This window comes from Elephantulus edwardii, unplaced genomic scaffold, assembly GCF_000299155.1.
Source record: "Elephantulus edwardii isolate Elephantulus edwardi_28Jun2011 unplaced genomic scaffold, EleEdw1.0 scaffold00037, whole genome shotgun sequence".
NCBI lineage: Eukaryota > Metazoa > Chordata > Mammalia > Macroscelidea > Macroscelididae > Elephantulus > Elephantulus edwardii.
The window spans coordinates 13871764-13894150 of NW_006399787.1; the positions used below are offsets into that span (position 1 = coordinate 13871764).

Below are 22387 nucleotides of genomic sequence, written 5' to 3' on the forward strand. Positions count from 1 at the left end.
CCTGAGCTCAGAATTCCTACTGCTTCGGTAAGGCCATCTGACTTCTACTGGGCATTCATTACATGTGCCAATCAGCAATTTCCATGCTTCCCAGGTAGAGAGAGATTCTTTTAGCCAGATGCCCCATGCCAGCTGCCTGGTGTGTCTGACCTCATGGGAGGATGGTCATCTGCTAAGGATACCCTGAAGGAGGCCCAAAGTAGGAGGTATTTGCCCTGTAAGACCCCATGGGGAGGTCATGAGACCACAGACTATTCCCACTGCAGAAAGCTAAGGCTCTTTTAGGAGGCAGGGCAGGGCAGGGCAAGGCAGGGCAGGGCTTTGCTACAAAGTTGTCCTCAAAAGTCTAATCTGAGCTGATGGTTTCATCTCAGCACACTGCTGGGTGTATCGAGCAGGCCAAAGGGAAGATTGGGAAGACTGACCAGGAATGGGTTTTCCAAGTGCAGTTGTATTACAAGGCTGCACGATGGACTGGCCTTTGCACTGGCCAACTTGAATGGAGTGGACATAGCCCAGCTTCACTCCTGCTTGGCTTGTATCTACTGAGGAGCATACAATGGTGATCATAGGAAAGAAAAGGCCTTTTTAAGGGCAGAGATGAGGGGTTATTGCTCTGGATTTTAATGCATCTGTGATTTCTTTGCCTATATTGGAAAGGAAGGGAATACCTATAACTTCTGACCCTGCTATTCCCTCTAGGTATCTCCAGAGGTGCGTGGTAGCCGGCTGCCTGCTCCACCTCAGGGGCCACTGTCCTTCTGGCACTCGCTGGGCCTTCTTGGAACTGCCAAGGTGGGGCTATGTCTTGGGCCAGAACGGTGCAGAAGCAGCAGCCATGGTGTCAGGAGGGTCACAGAAGTCCTGGCAGGAGAAGGCAGCCCTACCCTGTCTACAGTCTGCCTTAGAATGCAGCCAGTCCACGGGGATGGTTAGGAGGCAGCAGGACATCTGCCCCACCAGAGGTTTAGAACTGCCTACTGCTCAGGAGCACCTCTGTCTATGCACCCTGGGCCTTGGTGTTAGTAAACCCAGGGCCTCTTCCTTTGACTGATGTTGTGTGCAGGTGGACTTGATTTCTAATCTTGCTCTGAAATGAGAGGTCTGTATGAAGATCAAAGGCCATAAAAAGGGGTATCACAGGGAGAGGAAGAGTAAGAGGCCTGATAACTTAGGAGAGGGCTTCTTCTCTTTATTTACTCATTACATAGTGATTGGATGTCTGGGAGGTGTTGGGCTCTGTGCTAAGGGCATGGGGAACCAGGATTTGATAGTCTGAGTCTCTATCACCACCTTTGCACGTACTTTGGGAACTCTACACATGTCATTTCCACTGTAACTTGCAGAGAGAGAGAGAGAGGAACAAGTGCTGAGGGGCAATGCCTGGTGGTCCAGAACCCACCATAGCTTTGGTGGGGAAACCAGAATGAGATGAAGCCCTGGCTCAGATGTGAGAGATGGAAGCCTGGTGCCCTGAGGACAGGACCACCTGGAATTAGACATCCCAGGACACGGAAGTCATGGAAAGTGGGAGCCGGACAAACAGATCTGAGGGGAGCACCAAGGAGGTGGCGACTGTTAATTAAGCTTATTAATGAACCTTTGCTCGCCCACTGGCGAATTTGCCTCTGTGAGTAAAGAAATACCAGTGATTATTTGCTTACTTCTAAGTGTCTAAGTGTTTTGTTTATACGTTCCCAAGGGAGATTTTTCATCTGTGGCCAAAAAGAAATCAATGGAGGATAGTCACAACAGGTGGGCAAGGGTGTGAAATAGAAATGTGTTAATACAGCTCTGTCCATCGGCTTCTGGGGGGGGGGGGGTCACAATAATAACAATGACAGTAACAATAGTAATAACTACTATTTAGCTACGAAATAGCTACCATTTGCTAAGCACCTACTAAGTGTCATGCAAGGCTTTGAACTGGTTCATTCCGGTTTGATTCCCCTCAGGCATGAGTGGGCATTTCCATCCCAGATATACTGAATCAGGATCTACATTTTAACAAGATCTCCTTGGGATTGTATGTCTACGTCCCCATGTTAAAACGTAGATCCCAATTCCACACACTCTGGGGCTGGGGTGCAAATGCAACTTTTCTGTAAGGGATTGAACCAGAAATGAACCTGTTTGAAGCCCTGGCTTTACATATGTCTCCTCACAGCCAAGATGCTCACTTGTCATTTTGACACACAGGTAAAAGGGATACGAGTGGGTCTTTTTCAAACTTTGTTTTCCATTTTTTTTTTTTTTTTTGGTCAGCTCCCCTCAGCCCTTCTCCATGACTGGCACTGTTTAGGGCCTTTGTACAGACTAACATTTTGGCTCAGCCCTTCACTCAAGACCAGGCTGTGGTCTAGTTCCTCTCTAGCGAATTCCATCCCATATACAACTGAGACCTGCTTGGGCAAAGGCTTGACCGTGCCTACCCAGTTGCCACAGAACAGAAGCTGCCGGCTAGGCTAGGCACCTTCCCAGCTCCACCTGGGGCTGCTGGAGGGGATCATCCCAATGGCCCCTGAGTTCATGGCCACGTTTATTTTGAGTATAACATGAGGGAACACAAAGGAGGGAGCAAGGAGCAAACCCAGACTAAATTACAGAGCAGTAATGAAAAGCCGATGGTCTTCAGGACCTGCACGGGCTGTAAACCAGCAAGCTCTTTCATCTTCCTGCGGTGCTGAACGTGGGATGGGACCGGAGGGCAGCTGCCACCCGTGTGGAGACCCCTTCTTGAGCTGGCCTCCAGGGAGGTGGAAGGGATTTGAGGTGCAGCAATCAAGGTGGCTTCAGTGCTGGAGACGTCATTTGGACACTTTACACGGAGTTGGGGCCTGGTGCAGGCCTGTCACACCAGGAGGCCAGAGAGGTTCGGGGAGACAGGAGGTGGTTGGGACCGTGGTGGGTGCTGTGGGTGCCCCACAGAGCAGGTCGGGGTGGCGTGTAATACTGGATGTGCCAGGGTGAGTTCGTCCCTCTTGCGCTTGCCAGGAAGTAGGACTTCCAAACAGTGGCTGAGTGATGATAATAAGAGTATGACAGCAAGTTGTCGTCACAACAAGAACCCCACAAGGTGCGCTCCCCTGAATGAGTTAGAAACAAGGACCTCATGGAGGACGGAGTGTCGAAGCGCAACTGTACAAGGAAGAGTGTGCTGTAAACAGGAGCCCCGCAGGGATGACCCCAGGCTCCACGGACCTTCTTTCTGCTGTCCCTGATTACCCACCAAATCTCCCCACCTTCGCCCTCCTTCTCCCTCATTCCTTCTCTTTCACAGTGACCAGCTCTCCCCGCAGGGACACTCTCTCTGCAGACGTGGACCGCCGGCGCCGGCCTGGGGGATCCTCGGGGCCCGGCTCTGTGGACGGGACGCTCAGGAGGACTGCATCAGGCCCGTGAGGCGCTTGCCCGCCAGCGACTTTCCCTGCAGGGAGACAGGCGACAGAGAGGCACACACGGGCACATACACACACACACACACACACATAGATAGGGACAGAGACAGAGAGCCAGACAGGTGAATTAATTGCTGCAGAAACCACCCCTAGCCAAATGACATTAGCTGATGGATCCCGCTGTTCACCTTGACCTTTGAGATCTAAACACCAAACCCAGTCCAAGTTCCAGAGTTTGACTCCTACTGGCTCTCTAGGGTGGAAAGGAGCTGCTCCAACAGGGTTACCGAAGCTGTACTCTTTACCAAAGGAGCTCTGGTGACCTAGACTCAAAGGCAGCGCCTCTCTGGCTGTTTGGAACCAGCAGCTGTTCGGTGGTAATCTCCTCCCTGTGGAATTTACAGCCTCCCGATAACCGGCTGGAGGGTCAGCTAGGCGCCAGTTCCAACTCTTCCAGCAACAGGCTGAGCTGAATCTTTACACAAGGAGGCTGCTTCATGTGTTTCCTACCTTGTAGCAGCTGGAGGGTTTGAACTGATGACCTTTCAATTAGGAGCTGAGGGCTCTAACCACAGCACCACCCTCCAGGAGACTCAAATGTGAAGAGCTCGAAGCAAGCAGAATTCTGGGGCAGGGGAAGGGAATAAGAGTGTGTTGCTGGCTCTATTTTTTGGGGGGAGGGGGGGCAGAAGTCTTACTTGCCTAGAACCCAGGCGTTTACATCCCGAGTGGAGTGTGTCTTAATGCCTGCAGCCTACCCTTCAGTTTGATTTTAGCCAGATGGTAAGGACTAAGTCTAGTGGACGGATCCGGTGAACTAGCTAAGGATTTGGGGGATTTGAAACAACTGAATTAATTACCCTTTAAAATACAATGACTGGTGCAAAGACTTTTGAAATGAAATCTAGAATTCGCCTCGGGAGAGCCACACAAGCTTTGGGGCCACTTGACTGTGAGTGCTGAGACTGGAAGAGGCGGAAGAATTCTCTGAGGCTTGGAGTCTGGCCCAGTGAGCAGTGCCCCGGGTGGGACATCCCTCCCATCCCTTATGGTCTTGCTTCCCCTCTGTAATACCCAGAGACCAAGCTTGGTGACCTGACTCTACATCAAGAAGTCTACAAACTCTCTTCACGTATAATTTATGTCTGAGTTCTTCTTGAAAAATGAAAAATGGATTGGGCTGTGAGATAAGGCCCTGAGCATGAAGCCTAGAAATCTTTGGAGCCCAAGTAGCTTTACATTCAAGGTGGGAGCTTTGGGAAAGTGGCTGAGGAGTCCCTGATCTGGGGAGAGGGTTTGGGGCTCCCCAAGTGAAGGGGGAGGAATGAGAACAGTGAAGCTCCCTCACTCTGCCTGTTTCCCTCACCTGCACTGGTTCCCTGCCTACCCAATCAAGAAATCCATATCATTGGACAGGGGTCCAGAGCGTGGCTGGACCCAAGCAAATTGATCACTGCATCCTGTTATCGACAGCAGGTCAGTGGCACCATCTCCATCTGCAAAGGGCAGCTCATGACTGCTCGTCAGTACAAGCAGTGGCATTGGGTGGTGAGAGATTGCAAGACCCAGCAATTCCTCATGTCTGTTTCCAAGTGAGCACTCATCGTGTTTACGGGGCTCTGCTGTATGGAAGTGGGATGTAATTAAAATACATTGATCAGGTTTGCGAAGTCTGCTAGGGTACTCGATAAACCTACTGATTGATGAATTGATGGGGAACTGGGTATAGCGAATACCCGAAAAATGCAGGCTTGTAAATTTACCGCATGCAGGACAATGCCATCTGGCTTGGTCCCTTTGGAAAGACAGTGCCAGAATGACTAATGGCACGGACAGAAGCTTGTCCAGAAATGGGGTGCCCTCAAGTGCTGTCAGCAAGCCTGCATCTACCTCCCCTTGCTCTAATGTCCCTCTTTACTCTGCATTTTTACTAGTGAAACAAAACTTCATTTTTTTCCTTCTCCAACTCAAAGAAAAGAGGTACTAGTTGCACAGTGGTTAAGCACTGGACTGTTAATGAAAAGGTGATTTAATCATGGTTCAAAATCACTAGCTGCTATATGAAAGCAAAGATATGGAGAGATTGCCCCTTTGAAAACTCCACGGGCTGTTTGTTCTCTAAACTTGCTAGGAGTAGAAATCAACTCAATGCCAAAGAGTTTGTTGGGTTGAAAGTAAAAAAAAATCTCTTAAAAACACACACACGCACACAAAAATCTCCCCAACAGCAACCTTATCTGAATCTTGAAATACACTAAACTTAGCTTGTAGCAGGAGACGCTGATATTCGGCTAAGGATTTCTTTAATCAGATTTTCCTTTTTTTCTTTCTTTAATCCTAGAGGGTGATAGTGCTAGTCTCTGGAAAATCATGAAAACAAGATGGCTGCTCCTGAGTGTAGAGTTGGAGGTGAGGCAGCCCACTGGCTCTGAGAAGGTGGAGGCTGACCCTCGGGAATCACCCCCCAGCTCTGGATTCTAGGACACACAACTGTTACTGCCCTTCACTGCCCTTTGCTGCATGGAGTGCTAATAGCAGGGTCTCTAGGGTGTGGCAACCTGTACCCTGGGCGCCACTTAAGGGGGCGCCAAAGAGCAATTTCTATTCATCATCACAGCAGCCATCGTCAGCTGTGAGGGATCATGCAGCAATTAAATCGAATTGCCATAGGGCCTATTTTCCTTGATACACCTGTGTCCGACATGTGTCATCCTGTTGAAATGCACCTTGGAATGCACCTTTTCTGAGCAAACCTGAGGATGTGTGTGTGTGTGTGTGTGTGTGTGTGTCTGTTGGGGGAAACAAAGGGCTTGCAGATCTACTCCTGGTCCATGAGCTCTTACAAAGTCCCCCTATCTCCCTTCCTTTTATCAGGTCCTGAAGGAATTTCACTTCCCTAGGGGGGACGGGGGCTGCTCATTGCTGTGGTAACCACACGCCAAATGCCAGCTCCTCTCATCCCTCCTCCACCAGGGTTACAAATCACACATCGTGTACCCACATATATATGTTCTACACATGGCACTTGGGGCTCTGATTTAGCTGGCAGATGTGAACAAAAGAAATCGCTAAAGCTTCCGTTGCTGAGGTGTATGTTAAAAGCCCGGAGACCAGTGGAGTGTAAGGTTTACCAGGCGTCCAGTCCAAGCGCTCATTACTGCCTCCTCCGTGTTAGTGAAGTCCTTTGGACCGGAGGGGAGGAGGCTGAGGGCCCAGGGAGGTTGGAAGTTCTATTTCAGGAGGATTGTGGGTCTATTTGCTATAGGTGCGTCTAGTCCCTTCAATTCCCTGTCCCACCCCCTAAATCCAGTCCCTCTCAGCTGTACAGAGCTGACCGGGCAGGGCGAGGTGTTAATTAATCTATTCCTGCCTCAGTTCTGGTGCCTCACAGCTCTGAGTCAAAGGATCTGTGGCCAGCCCTGAGCCACTTTCATTTCCGGGTGCTGTGAGGGAGGAGGGAGCTGCAGGCCAGCCTCGGGGACCGCTCTGGAGATGGTCCCCCAGCTGCGCAGCAAGTCAGCCTGTGCTCAGGGCAATTTAGCCAGCCTCTCCCCACTCCTGTGCTCACACCTTCTACCAAATGCCAGCTCTGCTGCTCAGGATGGAGGTCATGAGGGTTCGGGGCTGCTGGGGGAATCAGCTGGGCCAGCTGCAATCTGTTGGCTAGCCAGTGACCTCCCGGTGAGCGAGGGCAGGCGCAAGCTGGAAGGCGCTTAATCATGCAGGACGCAGGCATGGCGAGATGCCTGGCCCAGGGCTTTGGGGAAGAAATCGAGCAATCACACTTGCTCAGCAGCTGCCTGCCTTCAGAATTGCTGAGGCGCCTGTAGTTTTCAAGGGATCAAAGTGAAATCTGACAGCAGAGACTACCTGGGCTTGGAGATGAGCTGCCCCAAGGATGAGCTGCAGGGAGCTCTGCTGAGAGAGAGAGAGAGAGAAGAGAGCCAAGCCAGCACCCCCTGTGGCTCCTTCCTTCCTCCTCCTCCTCACCCCCATCCCAGGCAGGAGGATTGTGAAGGAACCACTTTGGAATGGGAAAGGTATTCTGCCTCTGCCTGCTGCTTGCCTGGTTACACATGAAGAAGGGTGGGGGGGTGGTTTGTTGTTGTTTTTTTTTTTCCAGGGGGTGGGGACAAATCCGTGATGCTCCTTAATGCTGGTCAGTTGGGAACGCATCATGGTGCCAGGACACTTCGGCCAGCTCAGCCCGAGGCCTTGGCATAGCTGAACGGAGCAGCTGAGGGTGGTTGAAAATGCCACTAGCAGGCAGCCTTTGTCCAAGAAACAGGCCGTGATTAAGGACTGAGCAGCGCAAGGTGCGTTCCAGAGGCACCCAAAGCTTTACATACAGACCAAGTGCTTTCTTTTCCACCTTTGAGATGTTTGGCTCAAAGCATCTGGGGAGCCTTCAATTTCAGGGACCACAGGCTAAGTGCAGAATCCACAGACACCCCTCCCCCTGCATTCAATTCCTGTCTTCCGGCCTGACTAATCCTTCTGGCTGTGTGGCCATCTTGATGGCCAGAAGCCTGGAAGAAGGCGGCCATGGCATTCTTTGTTGCTACAAGGAAACACACAAAAGGACTCGCTGTCTTTTGTGCAATGTTCTCAGAAAAGTCAACATGCTGCTTGACATGCTCTGTGCGTTGCACTTCCAGATATTAGTCACCAAGCATGCATGATCCAGGTTACCGAGAGCTCCTGCTAACTTACCTGTGACGCTGATGTGAGATCTCTGACAGGGCTGTGGCTCAGGGAGCAGCCCAGGAAGTCAGATGGCACACTGGGCAGAGCAGAGCCAAGACCTAGAAGCTCAGGAGGGTACCTTCTCAACACTAGGGGAGTAAAAGTATCTGAGAATCCAGATGGAATTCTTTGGCTGACAGGCTCAGATGACCTGAAACTAAAGTTATAGCTCGCGAGTCCATCAAGCCCAGATCCAGGCTACTAGGAGTTTGTGTGTGTGTGTGTGTGTGTGTGTGTGTGTGTGTGAGAGGCGCGCACACACGCGTGTGTATTGTGGCGAGGGGGACTCAATAGTTGTTGTCTCTGAGGGGAGACTGTGAGTGGCACACACAGTTAAGCGCTCAACAGCTGCTGACTAAAAAGTTGGCGGTTTGAGGCCACTCAGATGCTCCTCTGAAGAAAAACCTGGTGATATTCTGAGAAGTCAACCACCGAAAAACCCAAGGGGCACTGTTCTCCTCTAACGCACGAGGGATCACCATGGTCGGTGTTGATTTGATAGCAAGGGTGGGGGAACTGACTGGAAAGGGCATGAGGAACTTGCGAGCATGATAGAGTGTAGGTTATGTTTTTCTAATTCATTGAACTGTGCATTGAAGGTCTCTCTACTTCACTGCAGGTAATTTTATCACCAAAGTAAAAAGAAAGTTGCCAGACCCGAGTAATTTTTATGGACTCTCCCACTTCCTACACTTTCTCAGTTGCCCATCTTTCCCTTTCGGGTAACGGTCAAGGCTTCCCCCTCCCATCGGAGGGAGTCTCTGCGAGGGACACTGGAACGTTCAGGAGAACCAATTTGGGGTACTTCCACTGGGGCACTGTTTCTAGCTCCCCTTGATCCAAGCAGACCCCCTCGCTGTGACACACCGGCATTTGTCATCTTTGCTAAGGAAAAATGGTGTTTTGCTGAATGGGGCTCACCAAGTGACCTCAGCAGCTAAGAATGGGGAGGCCCAGGAGATAAGCTGTCCTCTCATGGAGACTGAAGGTCAGCTGTGACACTCAGGTTCATAGAGGATGTGCGGATGTGGAACCACAGGCTGGGGTGGCTGGGAACATTGTGAGGAGGACAGTCAAGAACCTAAAAGTCGGGTGGAAAGCTAAGAGTCCTGCCTTGGGGACTGCAAGAAGCCAAAGACATCAGGGTAATGTCTCTTGAAGGTGGTCCCCAGGGTGTCTTCTCCACTGTCCTCGTCTTCCTCAACAATCTTGAAAATTGAGGAGACAATGCATTTCCTTGAGATTCTTCAGGGCTCTGAAGCACTTTGACAGGAGAAGGTAGAAAAAAAAATCTGCACTCAAGAGCATAGTTTCAAAAACCTTCAACTCTCCATCCTCATTACCCTCGATCCAGCCTGGTCTAGTGGCATGAGGCCAAGAAAAGCTTGTTAGCTCATGGGGCCAGCCAAGGATTCTACGCTGTTGTTACACAGGAGGGAGGCCCTGAGTGGTGCTCAACTGCTAACCGAAAGATTGGAGATTCAAGGGCACCAGGAGGAGGCACCTAGGAAGAAAGGCCTGGAAATCTACTTCCAAAACTCAGCCACTGAAAACTCTCTGGAGTGTAATTCTACACTAACAGATGGAGTCGAAGTGATTGGTGGCAAGTGTTTAAATCCACAGCACAGCCAGACCAGGAGCAACAGAGGAAGGCAGGGAGAGGGTCTCTAGCTTCTTCACCCTTCAGTAGCTTGGAGGGGGAGCAGGAGCCCGGTGGCAATAGCCTTTTCTGGGTCCTCGGCAAGCCTTCTGATCTCCCTTGGAGCTGAAGGGCATTTTATTTGGTTTTAAAATATTCTCTTTAGTCAACTTTTTTTTTTAAAAGAAGATATATCACTAACATACAACACTGCCCTATTAAGAAAATCAAGGGATAGGTGAACATCTAATTAATAAAAGAAATACTTTACTGCCTGAAAAATTCATGTATGTTCACAGATGTTTAGATGGGATTCTGTTTAAAAACAACAAAGAATCCGATCAAAGTAATGGATTCTTCTGGAATTGCCAAGTATCAGGTATGGTGGACTAAAAACACCCTAGTTTTGCCGTTAAAATGGTGGGAATATGGAATGCAACCAGAAATCACATTTTTGGAAAGTAACTTCCCACCAATTGCCAGTGGGCCCATTAGCAGGCTCAGATATACTAGCCTTTCTCTCCCATCATGTTCGATTTAAAAAGGGGGAGTTGTTCATCCTCTCTGGATCCACCCGTCCTCTGACTTCCCTGAGCCTTTTTCTTTGGATTTCTTTTTCCTGTCCAATGGTAGCATTGGCTTCTCACACACCCTCCTTTCTCAAGTGCCCTCCTCTTTTAGTCACCAGATTTTGTTGGTATCAAGGATGAGTCCCACTACCAAGGTCAGAGTTTAGTGATGGAGGACTGTTAACACCAGTTACCCATTTGCTGAACGTTACCCATTTGCTGAACGTTACCCATTTGCTTGTACGTTAACTATGATGCTAGGCATCTTACACTTTTACTAAGACCCACAGCATCTTTGCTGGGGAGGAATTAACCTCTGCCTAACAGATGAGGAAACGGACCCAAGCACAGCTGAAGCACTTTGCTCAAGAGCATAGGGCCAGTCAGTCAACCCCCTTCACAGCTCCACCTTCTCATTTGGACCTGGCTGCACTCCCAGAGGTGATGATAAACAAGCGATGTTCAGGGACGAAGGGTCCTCCATGCCCACCTGGGCACTGCAGGGTTATTTTTCTCTACCTTATTGAGGAAGAAGCCTCAGCTCTTGGACACCTTGTCACCATCTCATTCAGTTCCTCTGAACTGTCCTGCTCACCACCTGGTGGCTGACCAGCGTGGCTAAACGAACTTCCAGTACTGCGCTGGGCTGGGTGGAGGTCCTACTGCTCAGGTCACATGAATAGAAAAGGCTGGCTTCTGGACAGGACAGGTGGGACCACCATTTATATTACTGGTGCTATTAGAGGCTACTCTGCCCCTGAGATCTCACACAGCAACCATCTCAGGGAAAAGAGAAGCAGGTGAAATGGTTACCTTTCCCAGGTGCTACCTTCCTCCAATTATAGTCAACCTCATTTTATGTCACTCTTAGCCAAGTGCCTAATTTAGGGTGTCTGAGTCAGAATAGGGGAGCCACTTTGGAACCCCTGAGTCTCACACATGCTGTAGCATGCTCATCACGTAAGGGGCTCTTGGTAGAGGTCAACTTCTGGCTGTCAATACTGGTGGGTGGTGGAAGCCCTTTCCCCATGGCCCCTTGCTGTGCCAGGCAAACCTGGAAGCAGGCCAGGAAACTGGGAGTGACAGGGCACAGCAGCTGTGCCCTCCATAGGTGGCAGACTGCCCAGCCTCGACCCCCACCCCCACCCCTGGCCCCTTTCCAAGTTGTGCATTTCCATCGCCCTCACTGCTCTTTTATCCTCGAGCTGCGGAAATGGCCCCTCTTCTTAAACGGGATCTCTTTCCTCTAATCCTGACTAAACTTTCTACACTCTGTTTGTACCCTTGGCAGACTCAGGAGTGGAGTGGGGGTGGATGAGTCAGTAAGAAGGATTAAGCAAACAAGATCAAACTGGGGAAAACCAAACACAATGCCTTGCCCTTTGAGTTGGTGACCTTGGGTTTCCAAGGCTGTAAACTGCCATGGGAAGAAACAGTCCATCTTTCTCCCAAAGAGCTGCTGGTGGAATTGAACCCCTGGCGAGCCTCAATCTTTGCGTTAACAGCAACACTTACTATGGGCTGCACCACCAGAGCTCCCACCTCACCTCATTCCTATCAGGGTTGTACACTTGAAAAGAGACTTTGTGTAGGAAGATGTTGTGGGGTGAGGCGAGAGAGGGGTGCCAGCCATGATACTGAGGCAGAATCTCTGATGTCATGAAAACCTAACCTGCATGTGTTAGCTACAGATTAGTACGTATTCACAAGTAAGCCTGGGCTTACCTTGCTTATTGTGCAATCCTACTCCGAGCGGAGTGGAAAGGTTATGTTCTCCTTGCAAGGACCCCTGGGAACATGCCTTCCAGAGGCCTGTCCAACATCTGCCTCTTCTCCGTTTCTCCTCTCCAAGTGTACTATGATATCTGAGCTCTCATTCCCTCCAAATTAAGCAAAGGCTAAGGGACTCAATGAGATAAAACCTGACTCTGCTGCTACCGACAACAACTTGATGCTACTCATTCTCAACTAAGACGTTCAAGTTATGCTAGTGTTACTCTTTCTCAACTAAGACTATGCTAGACTATGAAGGGGAAAGAGCGGCTCGGCTTTAGTAACGTGGCATCATGGACAAACTAGCAGGAAGAGGCCTTGCTCTGGCAGGATGGGATTCGATTCTTGTGAGAACCCATGAAGACTTGACTCTACCCTCCAACAAGCATGTCCGTCCACAACATGTACACTGATTAAGGTCTTTTGTTAAGCTGGTTGCCAAGACTGAACCTGAAAAGCTCAAGCAGTCAACTTGCTGAACCCCTCAAAAGTATCCCACGCCAGTATTCCACGACCCCCTCATGCCCATATCCATTGGGACGTGTATGCACAGTAGGGCCAGGTCATTTCTCCTTCCTCTGTCTCAGCGGGAACGCCAGTTCAGTAGGTATTTATCAGACATATATTCCTGATGGAAGGGCCTGTGCAGCAGGGGGCAGGTCAGGCAGTAGTTTGCAGAGAGCCTTGTATGGAAACTAATGGTGTAGGCAGAGAACCTTCTGGATCCCCTACAAAGTCTTCTCACATGTTGCCGTGATGTCTGTGGTATCCTTAGGGGGGCAGAGGATGGGCAATTTGCCAGCCTTCACTTTTCCTGGTGTTCTAGTACACAGGAAGGTGAGACTTCCAAGTGTTCTACAGGGCTTGGCTCTGGCCCAGAGAGACAGCATAGTTAGTTGGAAGATGAAGCCTATGGATGCTGCGGTTGGGCATAAAAGCATCTCTGAAGGTAAAACACCTTTCCATTCAGTCCTGCTAGAGGAATGAGGTCTGGGAGAAGCAAGGGCCAGGACTGATGGCTAAGGATACTATTCATACATTGCCTCTGGAACAAGAGGTGCATTTCAGCATCACTACCAGCCCCCTCAGCAACTTATTTCTTAAGAAGTAAACACTATGGGCGAAACAACTCAGCAGGAACAACAGAGACACTAAGACATGGGTGCCGCTTATGGTCACAGAACCAGGGTGTGAGGATAGGAGATGTGGACGGAGGGGAGGTCACAGACACATGGACCATCACTTCCAGATTTGGGAGCACCTTCTGTGCAGAAGGATCCCCGGGAAGATTAGAGACTGCAGACGCCGGATCACTCACCCACTGCTGGAAGGAAGCCACCTCGGGGGTGAAATGCAGCGGCCATTCTGACTCTGCGCCAGCAGCACTAGGCAATTGTGTGTTTAGGAAGGGAAGTGAAGAATAACTTATCCAGCTGAAACCATGAAGACCTGTGGCTTTTAGAGGAGCCCCTGTCCACACAAGCACACAGATGCAGGAGCATGCCATCATGCAGAGGGCACACGGGGCCAGCAGCGTATGGTCACCCACGATTCATATGCTGCGTGCAGAGGCATTGTTCAGGCAGTCGTCATATGCATGTGTGTACACGCCCACATGCAGGCTCACACCACAGGCACTCACACAAGTGTCTCATGCAGCGTGCATAAGCCACTATGCATTAGCAGTAGCGCTTTTACATCAGGCTCCTAAGATGCCCATCTTTGACAAATATCGAAAACAGAGCATTTACCTTCAAACACATAGATAAAAACTGGATTCTCCCCAGGAAAAAAAAACCACCCTTCATTCCTGTGGGTACAAATGGCCTCCCCACTTCTGTTTCTTGTCAATAGTACAAGCAATAGGAGTGTGCACCCAGGGGGGCTGGCTCATCGAAGGATTTTTAAAGCCTCCCCTGCCACTTGCTTCTAACACCTCCAACAGCCTCACTTAGTAATAAGTGGTTGAAAATAGAAGCAACTGGACTTGGTGAGGTTGTATTGCTCAGGGTGGCTCCAGGCAGAGATATAGCTGAGAAGCAAAGGCTTCTGGGAATGAGGCTTCTGCTGTGCAGAGACTACAGCTGGGCGATTGGATGTCACGCTCTTATCATGGGAAGGATCATTCTAGATCTCTCCCTGGAAGCAGAAGGCATCTTACGGTCTTGCGTATCAGTAGCAGAGAAAATGCCAGTTCCTGAAAATATATACAGTGTTTTCCTGGTGGCTTGTCCTATCTCCCAGAACCACATAAGCTGGCAAGTCCCCCACTTCCTAGAAAATGCTGATGGGCCCTGAGAAATCAACCACAGTGCAGAAGCTGGCCTGCTGGGCGTCACAGTCTCCTCCATGCTCAGGGAGAGCAGAGAAGGAAACTGTTCCTCTGAGTCTACTTTAAACATAAGCCAATAATAATAGCTACCATTTACTGAGGAGTTACCATGAGCCGATCACAGGAATAAATAAATGTGCATTAGGCACATTGTCAGATACAGTAGCTACTTAGCTCTTACAAGCTGTAAAAGAACAATAATGCTGCCTACTATCCTGACTCCGACCACTGATGGTGAAGTTTGCACGGAGTTGTGCTGCTAAGCCAAACACCATGCCTCTCTGGATGTTCAAATCCACTAGCAGCTTTGTGGGAGAAAGATGGGCAATCTTCAACCATGTGACTCATAGCCTTTGAAAACATGCTTGATGACCAACTATGAGTTGGTGCCAACTTGATGGCAATGAATTAAGTTTACCAAATGAAACAAGGTGGCAAGTAAAGATCTAAGTGTGGGTTGCATATCTCATCAGGATTGTGAAGGGAATAATATTCACACTGGCTCAGGACAGGGCAGCTTTCAGAGCTGCTGGGCATAAGGTCGCTATGGGTTGTAGGCAACTCAAAGGCACATAACAATAAACAACAACATACTTATTGAAAGGAGCCCTGGTTTCACAATAGTTATGTGCCTGGCTGCTAGCTGAAAGGTTGGTGGTTTGAATCTGCCCATTGGTTCTTGTAAAGATTAAAGAAAGACTGCAGAAATGGTATTTCAAATTCTCATACACTCCAGACTTTACGAAGCCACTGAGGCCAAATGAACCCCTGAAGTTATTGCCCTGAGAAAATCTTGATACTCAAACCTAAATGAAGCTGCCAAAGGGCAGGTCATGGGACTGAGAGACAATTTACTCATATTCCTTCCCGGTGATTCTTCTCATGACCGACACATCTAGCCCAAGGTCAGTTTGTTTCACTCTTAAGAATCACTACTGAGTTGGAGTTGACTCAGTGGCACCAAACAACACCAACGTACTTGTTGAAGTGTCTCCTGGGTGGTGTAAATAGTTAAGCATTCATCTATAAATAGAAAGGTTGACAGTGCAAATCCACTCAGAGGCAACTTGGAAGAAAGGTTCGGATACACCTACATGAAAAAGATCACAGCCATTGGAAACCCCGAAACATGGAGTCGCCATGAGTCAGCATGGAGTACTGGTATACTGGTTGAGAACATACCTTGCAATTACCATGGTAAGGACTTTATGTGTGTGTGTGTGTATTCTCTGCCCCCCCCTCAATATTTCACTTTTCTCTCTTTTTTGCAAGTGAGGATACTTGGGAGCTTCCCAAGTCACTCACCACTGGAGTAGAATGAGTGCTCCCCCTCGGTCAAGCCACAGCCAGCATGACACAGATGTCTATGATATGACAAGGAGCTCCCCACCAAAAGGCAGTGACTGTTCCCATGACCTCATCTACTCTGCTCATTGTTCCTGTGCAATTCTTGTTGTGTACTGTTGTGTTGGGACTGGCCCATAGCTGGCCCTCCAGAGGGTCTTCAGAGGCACTAAATCATTCGCAAGGAGGATGCCCATCTTTTTTTTATAGAGCAGCTGGTGGATTGGAACCACATACCTTTGTGTTGGCAGTGCAATTCCTTTCCACCAAGCCATCAGAGCTTTCTGTGCAGAAGTTACTGCTATTACTGCTATATCAATTGGACAAGAGAGCAGCTAGTCTACTTCTATCAACATCAAGTGGAGAAATGGGGGTTCCACCTTTATCACTAGCTCAGCCCTCTTTTCTACATTTCGGTGGGCACTAAAAGGATCACTAATGGGTTCCCTGTGTGCAAAGCAAATGGGCCATCTTCCAAAGTGAATGAGCAAGCAGCTGGTGGATGTGCTATCCCAGGTTTCAACAACATTGAACACAGGGGTGGTTGATGCTACTCAGTCACTCTTCAGCTTTCTACTTTTCAGTGACACAAGTAGGTAACTAGCTGCTGTCAAAGTAAGGAGCTGTCTAAAAAAAATACCACCCTCCTGCTGTCTACAGAGCAACAGTGTCAGTCTGGAGACTAAGGTGTGTCTGATCCAGGCCATAGTCTTTGCAATTACTTGCTGTGCATCAGAAAGCTGGCCAATGAGTAGGGATGATAGAAGTAGAATTTATGCCTTTGAGTTGTGGTGCTCGAGAAGAGTATTGAATATACCAGGGACTGCTAGGAGAACAAACAAATTCCTCCTAGAGAGGTGAAACCAGGCTGCTCCTTGGAGGCCAGGATTCTGAAGCTTTGTCTGACATACGTTGGGCATATTGCTAGGCGGGACCAGTCCTTGGAGAGGGACGCCATACTTGGGAGGGTGGAGGGACAGCGCAAGAGAGGAAGGCCTCGATGAGATGGATTGATTCAGTGACTGTGGTTATGGGGGTAGGTGTGTCAGAGACAATAAGATTGGCACAGGATAGAGCAGGGTTTAGGGCTCATAGGGTCACTATGAGTCGTAGGTCACTCGAAGGCACATAACAACAACTTGCCATCTAAAGTATAACATTTGGTTTCTATTTGCTTGGAACTACAAACAAAGAAAGCGAGTCAGAGGATGGGCAGAGGAAATAGAATATGTGACCAATTGTCTCCTTTGCCATAAGACCAGAACTGAATAGTACCTAGCTAGCCCTGGAGAATATTTTGATCAAAGGTTATCTAGAAGGATTCTAATCAAATTAGGAAAATGCAGAATGGAATTTCAAATTTTCATGGACTTCAGCCTTTGTGGAGCCATCAAGGGTGAGTGGACCAATGAAATTACTGCCCTGAGAGAACCTGGATGCCAAAACTTAGCCAAGCTACTGAAGGGCAGATTATGAGACTCTGATGATTACCAATCCACTCACAATTCTTTATGGTGATTTTTCATGATGTCCTACAAATCTGTAAACAAATCTAGATTCATTCATTCAACCAGTCATTGACGTCACATCAGAACTGACTCACAGCTGACCTTCAATTGGGTTTCCAAGGCTATAAATCACACAGGGGGAGACTGACCATCTTTCTCCCACAGAACAGCTAGTGGATTTGAACCACCAAAGAGACATGGGCTTTGGATTAGCAGTGCAGCTCCCTGTGGATTAGGCCAGGGGTTCCCAACTCATGGGATCTGAAGGAAATCATGACCAAGGAAACTTCCCTCAAGTATATAATGAGTGGGTCACGATCACTCACACGTGCCAGACACTGATTCTTTGGTTCATCATGAATCCCTGAAACTTTCTAGTATCATGCAGGACAGAAAACGCATCAGCATTTCTCCACTACAAATTATGTCAATTCCAAGATAGGGTTGGGTTTTGTACTGGACAGTTGATCTTCATGTCCCAACTTAATCTGGAATGATGTCAAGGCCAAGCTCTCTGTCCTTGCTTGACAATCTGTCTTTTCCCATTAGGTATGAAGTTTCAAAACAACACATCTGCCTTAGAGAAAGTACAGCCAGGATAAATCCTTACAGGGAAGGAAGCTCTGTCTCCCAGATTTGGGCATGTTATCGGAAGAGGCCAGTCCTTGAAAGGTGCATTGAGCTTGGAAAGATAGAGGGTTAAGAAAGAAAGAAAACCCTCAATGAGATGGATTGACATAGTGATTACAATGGCACAGCAAAAATTGTGGACATGACAAACTCCAAGTCAGTGTTGGCTCTGTGGAACCCAACAATAATAAACTATCCTTCTATTAAAAAAAAAAGGCAGCATGAATGTTTAGATGCACTCTGCTCAAAGCAAACTGAGCCATAGGAGTGGAGTGTGAAATAGTTCTCCAATCCAAGGAAAACTGGAAATGTGCTCCATCATCCTACTGAATCTCCCTCTTCCTTACTTCTTTTTTAAATTTTTTTATTTTATTATTTTTCTGCATGCACCGTCAAATCAGATCTGACTGGTCCAGGAGGAAATTGTTCCTCCTTCTCCAGCAGAGCATCTGGTGGATTAGAACCATGTACCTCTGGGACTGCAGTACAGCTTCTTGCCACTAGGCCACCAGTGCTCCCTCTTCCTTACTTCTTATACCTAGGGAACAATGGCACCTCCTAGAGTTTAAAGGAATGTCTTCAAGAACATAGGAACAACCCACCCTGACTTCTTTGGTTTTAAAAAATGTCTTATTAAAGCTTTGCTGACTTTACTGGGATTGCCATATTTTACAAGAAGTTTAAAAAAACAACCTGAAAGCAAAAGATGAGGAGAAAGAGGGGGAAGCCATAAATTATAATCATCATAATTATGCAATTTCACGATGAGTTGAAAGCCTCCCTGGCTAAACCTTAGAGAAGCAGCAATGTCATCTGCAATTGGGCTGGAGCTTAGGGCAGCTGGAAAGAATGTGACATGAAAGCCCTTCCCTTCCCTTGAATTGGGCTGAAGAGTCCCCAGGACAGAGCCCAGGAGGAGGGGGCATCTCTCTGTGAGGGCAATTTCCTTGGGGGTCTCTGTGCTGTTTCTGGTGAGGTGGAAATGCTGGAGTCCCATGATGTCCACCTGGAGTCTACAGATGGCATTAGGTAAAAGCAAATGACTTGCTCAGCTCTTCCACTTCCAACAAAACTTTCTTCTGGATGGATGTGAGGTCGTTTTCTCCAGTCCTGGGTCAGGGTGCCCTGTTCACATGACCATCCCTGACTGTGCTCAGTCCAACTGCATCACAGTCCCCCAGCCTCCCTGTGCCAACATGCGCCCGTGTCCTCTACTCACTGACCTCCTTTTAGGCATTCGGGAGAGAGAGCTTTGTTACCCAGAGCTCAGCTGCTGCAGCAGTAAACAGCTTTAAAAAAAAATTTAAAAAGCAAGGATGACACGTGAAGGGGAGCTGTTGACAGCGTCCCTTGCTTGGACTGTGTTGTCATATGGTGTTTTCTCCCTTAAGGCAGAGTTGAATCAGAATCTTTTGAGTCCCTCTCTTCTACTCCCACCATATGACCCAAACTTCTCTCCCATGGCTTATTTCTAAACCACAGAATGAAAAGCAGTTGGCTCATTTAATAAACAGTTATGCTGTAAAGGATTCCCACTGGAAGAGATCATGGAATCCAAGGGGGGGAAAAACCTCATCTAAATATCCTTAACAGCTCATTGTTTCTTCCGGAGCCCATTCCATTCTTCGACACTTGGTAATGTTGGAAATGTCCTCAGGAGAGTTGATGCCCCCATATTTTCTCCCTGGCTTAGGCCTCTGGAGCAATTCAGAGTGTTCACTTCCTCTAGAAGAAAGACAACCAAAACCTCATGATGGTTTGAGGCTCTGTGGGAACTAGCAGGCAGTACAACTTCATCTCAATGAAGCCCTCTGCTGTTGAGTTGGTCTTGGGCTCATAGTTGTCCTACAGGGCAGAGCAGAACTGCCTCCTAGGATTCTCAAGGCTGCAGATCTGCACAGAAGCAGAGTGCCACGTCTTTCTCCCTGGAGCAGCTGGAGAGCTTTTAATCAGTCAGTTATTTGCCTAAGCATTTAACCAATGTGCACGTTCCCATTCTCACCCTCGGATTCTTGCCGTTCCAAAGGCCAGTTACCTCGGGGAGGGTTTTCCTTCCTGTCTCTTCTCTCCTGTGGTGCTCTGTTCCCCACGGCAGGGGGAGCTGCTCTGGCTGGTCCAGCAGAGGCCTGCCTCCTGAACGGTCTGCATCTCTTGCTTCCTGTTTATCCTCCTTGTTAGCTGCCCTTGAGTTGGGTCCTAACTCTCGATGACCTCTGGTACAACACAATTAAACTTTGCCCTTGACCGTGCCACCTCCATGATCACTGCTGATCAAAGTGTTGTGATTGGTAAGGTTTTCAGCTGGAAGTGACCTTTGCAAGTAGATTGCCAATCCTCTTCTCCTAACCGTTGGTTGGTCTTGGTCTGGAAGCTCCACTGAACCTGTTTCGCATCATAGCAACATGCAAGTCTCCACTGATAGCCGGATGGTGGGTGTACAGTGGGTCTGGCTGGGAATGTGAACCTTCTTCATGGAAGATGAAATTCTATCGCTGAACCACCACCATCGCGTTTATCCTGCTTATCGTTGCTGTGGGCTGTCGACCACTCTCAGTGTAAATCTTTACAAGAGCAGATTGCCCAGCTGCCAGCAGGTTCAAAATGCTGACCTTTAGGGTGGCAGCCCAGCTCTTAACTGTGTGTGATACCGGGGCTCCCTCTTGGGACTCTGCATTCACCTTCATCCTTGGGCTTCCCAGTGGACATATGGAAACCTGCAGCAGTTCCGGTGTGGCCACATGAGGACAGTCGCCAGCAATCTGACTGGACAAGTGACAAGGGACAGGTGGAAAAATCCCACAGCTCCATCAGTCACTTGGAAAGGAGGCGCTCCTTCTAGAAGGCTCCCGGCTAAGTGGGGGGTGGGGAGGAAGACAGTTCTGGCACAGGAATGCAGGTCACTCCCGAAATAGATTCCTGCCGGTGTATCCATCCGGTTTGTACCCCCCTCAGCCTCCCTTGCCTGGAGACTGGCAGCAGACGCGCCCTGGATGTGAGTCTGAGGTTGTAAACACACAGCTGTGTCTTTCTGCCTCAGAGGAGCCTGGTTTTCACTTGGCTGCTCCTCACTGGGGTCTGGGGACGAGGGGAGGGACAGGATGGGGGCGGAGGGAGCGCGGGCCCACAGAAGCCAGAGCAGCTTCCTGCGTCCAAGGCTGAACCACACTGGAGGGCTTTTCTCTAAGTGAGCGCTATAGGGGAGAGCATTTTGGGGCTGCTTTGGGAGGTTTGGTGGCCTATTGCATAAAGAGCTGTGGCTGCCAACTGAAAGGCGGGCAGTTCAGATTAACCTCTAAGGGAGAAAGGGGGCAATTTTCTTCTGTGCAATTTATAGCCTCTGAAAGAAAGCCCACTGGGGGCTCAACTAGGAGTCAGTTCTGATTCTGCTGCAAGGGGTTGAAGTTTTTGAGCTTTGACAGCCCTGGTGGCAGATTGTCAGGCTACTAACCAAAAGTTCACCAGTTTGAACCCACCAGCTTTTCTGGGGGTCAAAGATGAAGCACTCTGCTTCGGTAGAGTCACAGCCTGGGAAACCCTATGGGCAGTTCCACTCGGTCCTACAGGGTTGCTATGAGCTGGACTGACGTGCTGGCAGTGGGTTATGATTAAGATTTGGTGCAAAAAAAAAAAAAAGATTTGGTTGTGAGGTTTTTTGCCAGACAGGTTGAACCATCAGCAGCAAAAAGGAGGAACCCTTCTTCCCAAAACTCACAGTTCTAAAAAAAAAAAAGATAATCCCTTTGGGACAAATACAAATTTCCTCCCTCCCCAGAATTTCTGAAAGATCCCAGCCCATCAGAATCCTGCTCTCTTCTCTGGATCTCACCTGCCAAGCTGATTGTGTTAAGTGTTACATTTTATTGTTTGGAGAAGAGGTTGTCATAGTTGATTTTCCAGCTTCTCAACAGTAATATGAAATATGCCTTTTCAAACTTCACTTTGGGCCAAGCCAGAGCTACCCAGGGACCCAAGGGGACTTAACCTACCCCTGACTAATAACACTGCCTCTGTTGATTTTAGTTCGGTTCGTAGTTGGCTGTGACTCACACCTACGCTACACACCACAAAACGAAACACGTTTGGGCCCTGCGTCATCTTCACTGGCTGCCGCTATGCCTGAGCCCGGTGTCCCGACCACAGTGTCAACCCATCTCACGGAGGGCGAGGCTCCTCCTCCTGCTGACCATCTCCAAGTATGATGCCCCTCTGCAGGGACTCCCTCTCTTGATAACATGCCCAAAGTACGCGAGGTGAGGTCTCACCATCCAGGCCCGGCTTCTAAGAGGCATTCTGGCTGTATTTCTCCCAAGACAGAGTTCTTTGTGCTACTGGCCATTGACCATTGTTAGATGCTGTCTAGTCACTTCCAACTCACAGCGGCCCTACACACAGCAGTCCCTGGTCTATTCCACTTTCTTCAACATCACAATTCAAAGATATAACACCTC

At 48.9% G+C, this 22387-nt stretch overlaps 1 protein-coding gene across 2 annotated transcripts in view; it reads right to left on the bottom strand.

The window, feature by feature from the left end:
• Positions 1-3104: 3104 nt before the first annotated feature.
• The window catches only part of RGS6 (regulator of G-protein signaling 6), a 745464-nt gene continuing 726181 nt past the window's right edge, over positions 3105-22387 (bottom strand). For both annotated transcript variants that reach the window (XM_006884721.1, XM_006884720.1), the window contains one exon: positions 3105-3427. In XM_006884721.1, the coding sequence (XP_006884783.1) occupies positions 3377-3427 (51 nt within the window). In that variant the 3' untranslated portion in view covers positions 3105-3376. The remainder of the gene's footprint in view (positions 3428-22387) is intronic.